Source organism: Zea mays, chromosome 3 (genome assembly GCF_902167145.1).
Source record: "Zea mays cultivar B73 chromosome 3, Zm-B73-REFERENCE-NAM-5.0, whole genome shotgun sequence".
NCBI lineage: Eukaryota > Viridiplantae > Streptophyta > Magnoliopsida > Poales > Poaceae > Zea > Zea mays.
Window position 1 is genome coordinate 217,302,397 of NC_050098.1, and position 7,758 is coordinate 217,310,154.

At 54.4% G+C, this 7,758-nt stretch overlaps 1 protein-coding gene across 1 annotated transcript; it reads right to left on the minus strand.

Moving 5' to 3' along the window:
* Window positions 1-1,058: 1,058 nt before the first annotated feature.
* On the minus strand, window positions 1,059-2,746 carry LOC103651395 (GATA transcription factor 15). The gene is made up of 2 exons (XM_008677030.4): window positions 1,944-2,746; window positions 1,059-1,790 (listed from the first exon to the last, which is right to left on the minus strand). Exons 1-2 carry the CDS (start codon window positions 2,328-2,330, stop codon window positions 1,476-1,478), a joined length of 702 nt encoding a protein of 233 aa, XP_008675252.1. The 5' UTR covers window positions 2,331-2,746; the 3' UTR covers window positions 1,059-1,475.
* Between the last annotated feature and the right edge of the window lie 5,012 nt (window positions 2,747-7,758).

Genomic DNA, 7,758 nt, shown 5'->3' on the forward strand with positions numbered 1-7,758 from the left:
GTGACTGGTGTGACCTAGAGGTAAATTATTTTTCATGGAAGAATATTGGCCTCGCCATTCCTGGAATAGTTGAGACGCATGGCTGGCTTCACAGGAGCCGACGAGGAGATGGACCTTTTGGAGACTGTCAGGAATAGTGGGATAGGACGAACGGACCCACCTCGTATACGTGTTTACTGTTTATTAGTTTGGGAGTTTAGATTCAATGTAGTTGTCTTTGGCTAGCAGAGTTCGCGGAAACGACGCGAGAATGATTTATGGGGCTCCCATGTCAGTCTTTGCTCCCAACGCAAGCTCCACCTGCCTCCATGGCCGCCCGTAGAGCTCCCCCGATATGGATGTCGTTGCCTCTCGCACGCCACACGTGCGCGGCGCGCCGCTGTAGTCCGCCGGTGCCGCAACTGCCTGCCCGCTCGTGCCGCAACGACCGCCGTCCCCATACTCCCATAGCCATTATTGGCTTTGCGTCTGCTGCCGGTGCCCAGCCCAGCCGCCATATATAGAGAGATCACCAGAGCGCCCCCAAGTGCCGCCGTAGAAGTATGCCACCAACTGGCGCAAGCAATGTGCCATTGCCATTCTAATGGTTTCAGTTCGACATCGCTGCTAGCTACTCGTTGTTTTCCCACTTGTTGTGTAGCACGCGCTGGTAGTATGTGTTTATCCAAATATAAACGTAAGGCGATGTCCTCAATGGGCCGAGCATACAGTGTTCTTAGTATTAACTTTGGCGAAACTGATCTCTTTGAACTTTCATGGGACTAAGCGATGCTACGAGGGGGGGGGGGGGGGGGGGGGGGGGGCGTACGTCCGTGGGCCCCGATTCCCGAAACATATGCAGCTACCGATGATTGACCGTTGGCCCCAGCAAAAAGGTGCAAATCTAGCCAGCTGTGCACGGTGTCCCCAAGGAACCCAATCATGGTCACCAAAGAAGGGACCAGCAGGCCGGGCAATACTGCACATTGGAAACATGACAACTTCTTGCTAGATATGGAGCAAGAAAACTTCCGAGGTTTGTGAGTTTCATTCAGATACGGAGCGCGCGGCTAGGCCACTTCATCAGCCACATATGCATCGTCACGCATCAAGATTCAAACAGGAAAACTTGCACATTTCAAAGTACAGTGCTACGCATGTTAGAGCTTGGTGAAGTACGCGCTACAAATAATGAATGGAAAATTTGCAGCAAGTGCAGAAGAAAAAAAGAAAAATAAAAGAGGAGATGAGAGCGCGCGGCCGGGCTTGGAGAGATCGGATTGATCCACATTTCAGCTTCGGCTTTTGATGCAGGTTTGGCTCGTTGGTGGTCAAAGTACAGCATCGTCTCATGGTCATGGCTTCCAAAAAGAAGTGCAAGCATCCTGTTGTTACCAAAAGAGGAGAAAGAGAAAAAGGGGGGACTTCCGACTTCGGACGTGGAGTTGCAGCCTACCATCCCCGCTAGGCGCTAGCTAGCTGTGGTACTAGTGTACCTAGTAGTACTGGAACAGGCTCGGCATCTCCCGCACGGCCCCGAACGCCGGCGACGACGGCATGACGCCGAGCCCCCACGGCAGGCACGGCCCGTCGACGACCTCGGCCGCGGCGTCCACGCCGAACATGCCCAGGGACGCCGCCTTCGCCACGGCCGCCGCCGGGCCGTAGCAGCCCCACTGCTGCGGCTGCCGCGCGTACCCGCCGTACGAGGCGGCGTAGTCCACCCCGCCGTCCGCCGCCGGCGCCACCGCCGCGGCCGCCGCGCGCCGCTCCTCCTTCTTGTACCGGATCCCGCACGCGTTGCACAGCGACTGCACGCAGCAACAGATCGAAATGGATATGTACGCTTAGTCGCTTACTTCGATTAGGATCGACAGCGAGCGTGTGTGTGTGTGCTAGTAACGAAATGCATGCATTGCATTGCATGGCATCGCTTCGCGGCCCACGCACGTCACGTTACGTACCTTGGGTCCGCGCGGCCCGTTCCTCCAGAGCGGCGTGGAGGTGGTGTCGCAGTTGGCGCAGCGGCGAGCGCCCGCCTCGGCGCCGCGCGCCTCCTGCTGCCTGCCGCCGTTGCAGCTGGGAGCGGGCGCCTCCCAGCTGTGCAGGCCGGCGGGCGCGCGGGCCGCCGCCCCGGCCTCGGCGCGGCGCGTGGACGGCGTGCCCAGCGAGAGCGTGCAGTCCACGGAGCCCCCGTACAGCCCGCCGCTGAAGGCCTCCCCGTCGCCGCCGCCGCAGTGCTTATAGTAGTGGTCCGCCCCCGCCGCGGCTGCGGCGAACAGCAGCGAGCAGCCGCCGCCGCAGCTGCCGTAGAGCAGCCCGCACGTGCAGGGCGCCGCCTCGTGCAGCATCTTGACTGGTCGCAGATGGATGGACGGATGGATCAGACAGAGCTAGCTTGTACTCCAGCGATCGAGTTGGCTTGGCTACTACAAGCCCTTCAAGTGGTGGTGGTGGCCGCGCTGGTGCCGGGGTGATTAATAATATAGTAGGAGAGCGGCTTGGAGAAGGACAAGAGAATAGGAGATCGAGGGGATGTCTCTCCTCGGAAACTGGCTGTCCACGAAGCACAAGCGCTACGGTTAGCACGCAAGCAGCTCGTGCTATGCGCGGTGGGCGTGGCGAACTGGCGAGACGCTGTGGCTGGCTGGCGTGTGGATGTGGGGCGGCAGGGCATGGCGCTCCTCGGGTTCTTATAGCGGCGACGTGGGTAGGGTATAGCGGCTGGCGTGGCGGTGGGGCTCCCCCGGCCGGCCTGTCTCCGCCAGCGCCTGTGCCCCGCCAGATTTGGGATTCCGGCCGGGGCGCGACGCGCGATGCAAACGCGCGCGCCGCGGGCTAGCTAGAGAGGAAAAAAGGACGCGAGGCGGATGTCTGCCTTGCCTTGTTGCCTGCTTCTGCTTGTGTTGGGGGCGGTCAAAGAGCGGTGTGGCCGCCCGGTCAAAAGCGAGGCCACGTGAAACCGGGAACAGTCTCCCACGCACATATGGGGACGTGGAGGACTACGGGGGGAGGGGAGGGGAGAGGCCGAGCGAATGAGGCCACGCCGGAGCTCAGATGGCTATGTTGTGCTGCGCGCCCGGCCGGGGTAGCAGGACTACGGCTGCTGCCCTGCTGCTGCTGCGCGCGTTGGAGTCGAGTTCGCCGATCACGAGGGGCACAGTTCGATCTGTCCGTCCGTGCCTCCTGTCCTGCCGCGGCTGCCATGGCAGTGGCTTCGTCCTCTCCTCGCTCGCTGTGGGACGGATGGCCGTCCCAAGCTGATGAGCCAGCCAGCAACAACGAGATCGATGCGTGTCAGGTCGGCGGCATGCATGCCATGCATGCGTCGTCGTCCATCCGTTAGCGTTCGGTGAAGAAAGCTGCAACTGCAAGCAGCGCAGCGAGAGTCTGTGCGCGCGCGCGCTGCATCGGCTAGCTAGCTGGTCGGTCTCCGGTCCGTACGTGTCTCCCTTCGTTTTTCGTCGTCATGGGTCAAGGTAGACGGACGTCATCCCTGTGTAACGCGATGACACAATATCGGTGATGACAGGATCGGCCGGGCCGACGTTATTGCCGTCGCCACGCGCTCGGCAGCCAGAGCCACAGCTAACACGCAACGTGTCCGCGTGATCCGATCCTATCCAATCTGGGCTGCTCCGAAGCGTGCGCGTGCATGCATGCATGCAGCGCAGATGGTGTACTGCTGTCTTGTGAACAGTCATGTTTACGTACCCCTACAGTACGTAGTACGACACGCAGAGCGCGACGGATCCGCGATCTCATTTGAACGGGATCTCGATCGAGTAGTAAAAGCCGGGCGGGTGCCGCCGCCGACGGACACTTAGCTGCACGTTTGGGCACATGATTGAATCAACGACGCGACACGGAGCGGCGCTATACACCGAGCTTCCAAATGCCAACAATAAAATAAAGAGGATCGGAGGGGGCCGAGAGAGAGAGGGAAAAAAGAGGAACGAAACTAAAGCGGGGGGCCGTATCGAAAGAAAGAAAAGAAAGAAAGGAAGGAAGGAAGAAAACAAGGGAGTGGAGTGGAGAGAAGGGAAGAGGAGCAAGCAACGGGGCAAGCGACGCAAAACCAAATCAAAAGGAGCAAAAGAGCAAAGCGGCAGGAAGAGGGAGGATGAGCAGGGAGGGAGCGAGGGAACACAGGAAAAGACGGGCGCGCGCGGCTGCCCGGGGTAGCCGATGATATAATTTGGGCGGGGCGCCGTGCCATGATGGCCCGCGCGCCCGGAGGCCGGAGCCGGACTAACTAGTATGCTCCCATCAAAAGTGCCGCGTCGAATCGAATCCGATCATCGGTCCAAGGAACAGTCGCGGTCAGGCATAGAAGATCCCGCCTTTTGGCACCAACCTCCACGCACGCAAACCCAGGATCGCCCCTGGACCGCCAGCTACGGGGATCCGATACGGATCCCAGGGCTGTAGCTAGCTAGGCGCCCGCCCGCCCGTCCCGATCATTCGCAAATCTGCGTTGCTGCACTGTAGGGCACGCATGCCATGCCATGCCAGTTGCCACCCTCTTCTCCTGCAGCAGCTGCCGCTAGTCGTGGTCGTAGGACTAGTAGGGAGGGCGCTTCTTTTATTTTCCCCTTTTCTTTTCTTTTTTTCTTGTTCGGGTTTTCCTCTCCTTTGTGTTTGCTGTGTACGAATGTTTTTTCCTTTCCCCTATATCGATGAGGCGACACTGCTGGAACTGCGCCAACGCTGCGTTAAGCTGCTGGTAATTCCCCCTGCCAAGTCAAAGGAGGCAGCCGTGCCAGAGAAAGAAAGCGAAAGCCATATGCATGCATGTGGACCCCTCCGGCGGCATTCCGTATGCTTGCTGCCTTGCTTGGTAGTAACGGCCAAAGCGCCGGCACGACCGCCTCCAAAGCAATGCTGCGGCCAGTGGCCGTGTTTGGTGTGTTTCCGTTCCTTTCCTTTCCTTGCTAATATCATGTCCGGCAAACTTTGGAGTTGGATTAATCTATCTATCTGTCTGTCTCTGTCTATGCTACGGATGCAAAGTATTTGTAGTAGTGCTACATGATGACTATACTATATAGGTGGATACGTACTACGTAGTAAGCAGTGCAGCATACTACGTACGTGGATACTGTCGCTGGATGAACGCTTATCCAAGCAGTCCATGCATGATTTGGCAGCAGCCCGATGCTGGAATCCTGACAGGGTCTGTGACGCCTTGTGCTTCGTGTGCGTTCCCGCTCGCTCATTGCGTGGGGCCAGAGAGGAGTTTAAAATAAGACGGCAGAAAAAACAAGCGGACAGGCACGACGCACGAGCGCCCCGCGCAACCCGACGCCGACGGTCGACGACGTCAGTACGTACGCGCAGGCAAAACGAGGCGTGGGGGGAGTCGGTGTTTGGTGCGGTGGCGGGGGCAGGGGATCCCGACGAGGAGATCGTTGTTCAAAAAGTTGTCCCGACACGGCCAGAGTTAAGCCTAGAGATTGGTGTCCTTTGGTTGGGTTTGGGGGGGAGGGGGGGTGGATGTCTATCAGCTTGTTCGCTGCGGCTTGCTGCGGCTGCAATCCGGCTGCGGCTGCGGCTTCTACAGTATTTTTCTCTCTATGGATTGCAGCTGCAGCAATCCAAACAGCTGCAACAGTGTCGGCTTGTAGCCAGCCGAACACGCCCTATCTCTCTCTCTCGGGCCCTTGCCGTGGCTATCAGGAGCCTAGCCCCACCCGCTTTGCCTTTGGGTTGGAGAGAGACGGGATCGCCGGTGGCCCGGCATCTTTCGGATAGCGATAGTCCTCCCCCTGGAGCACTTCCCGTTTCTCTAGGTTTGAACCATCTCTTGCCTTTAAATCAACTGCTGCTGCCTGTCACTACTGGCTAGCTGCCGTACATACATGTGCTTCACGTACTAGCTTAGTATTGGTGTACTGGAGTACATCAGTACGTATGATTGCCTACGCCCACGTAGTAAAAGAGTGGCGTATCGTAGGCATCGTCCGCAACTATCGAATCCCTCCGGCCTCCGGGGCTTCTTTACCGCCGGCCGCCGTCGCCATCGAGTAAGCGGGGCTGCGTGACATGACTCATCGGGCGGTCTCGTGCTTCGCCGCCTGAAGCAAGCCCGGCCGCTGTCGGCAGACGGCGCGCCCTACATATGTAGGCAGTAGTATTTGACCCACCGGCGGCTTAGCTGTCGCAGCGAAAAGAGTAGGTGTAGTGTAGGCAAATTTGCTCAAGGACACACTGTTTAATGATGGTATTTGTTGATTGCCACTACTCGATGCCATCTTTACTAAAAGTACTTTTTAAATTAGCTAGCTATTGGACACCATATAGCTACTGAAATGATTTTATTTAGAACTTGGAGGAAGGGAGAAGGTTAAAAAGCGACAAAAAAATGCTCCTCCTGACTATTACACTACCCGTTTTCATATTTATCTAATAAAATTTTATGAATGTTGCATGTAAAATCAGATAAAAATCGAACTTTATATTAGAATTATAGCACTCAGTGATATCTACAACTTTTAGTTATTTAACAAGTATTAAGGGAAAAATATTTTTAATTTCCAAGAGCTCAAAACTTAAAGTTTAGAATTGTCGAAAAGTCATTTATAATCTATTATTCATCTTACCATTTTATATTTTTAAAATTGAAATTCAAGTTTTCTTACCTTGGCGGTATAGATCGTGTAAATGAAGTCGTTTGAAATTCCTATCTTCTAGAATTCAAAATCTAAGAAACTAAAATAAGTATTTAGGATAACAAATAACTTCAACTTAAAAAGTTATCAAATATAAAGTTATATATATTGATAATTGCAACATGTATATGTTCCATGTCAACACCCAAGGTCATTCATTAAAATTCTAAATTTCATAATCTAAGAATTCTAAAAAAGATTTTAAAAAATACATAGTTTTCAAACGAAAACTCGACAACTATAAAGATATAGAGAGAGTTATAGATCTCATTGAACTATACAGTTTTGTATAAGAATAGTTTTTGGTTGACTTTATCTGCAAAACTTTTTTTAAGAAATAAGGGTTGTACTATAATAACGGGGGTATTTTGGTTATTTTGAACTTCTTTCATATCCACTCATAAATAATACTATTTTAATGGTTATAGTGTCCTAGAGCCAATTAACACAAAAAGTACCTTCTAGTAAAGACAATATTATTTCTCTACTCGTTTCAAGTAGGTGAAGGTCTTGCATCCACCGTTCCTTGGGACCACTCACACCATCACCACTTCATCCCTACATCTGGCGCGCCCTTTCTAAGCCTCGCTTGCCCTGCTCCTCCTCCTCCTCCTCCTCATCCTTCATGTTTTCCCCTTCTACATCCCTGCCCCATACCTGATTATCGGTGTCTCGGTGCTCCATCCTAGATATGATCACGCTCTTGCCACCGTGCCACATTCGACCAGCGGTGGCTACGCCTTCTCTTTGTTTTCCCCTTCTTCCCTGACTCGCATCCGGTTGGCAATGGCTTGTCGCTCCGCCACCGATCCGCCTACGTCTCCACCACCATGACACACTTGGTTAGTGGTGGTTACACATCTGGCTAGCGATGGCTCGCCGCTCTACCACCAAATTGGTCACGCCCCCACCATGTCGCATGCGCCTTAATACGGTTATGGCAAAGGCATGTGAATGTCTTAAGAGAGGGAGAGTTGAAAACAAGAATGAACCATGTGCGAACATCCTACATGATTGTGTCATGGGCTAGAACTTGGTGTCACTGTCATTTTTTGTTAGGGTGTCCATGGTAGCGTGTTGTGGCAAAGGGTGTCAACATCGGCTAGGT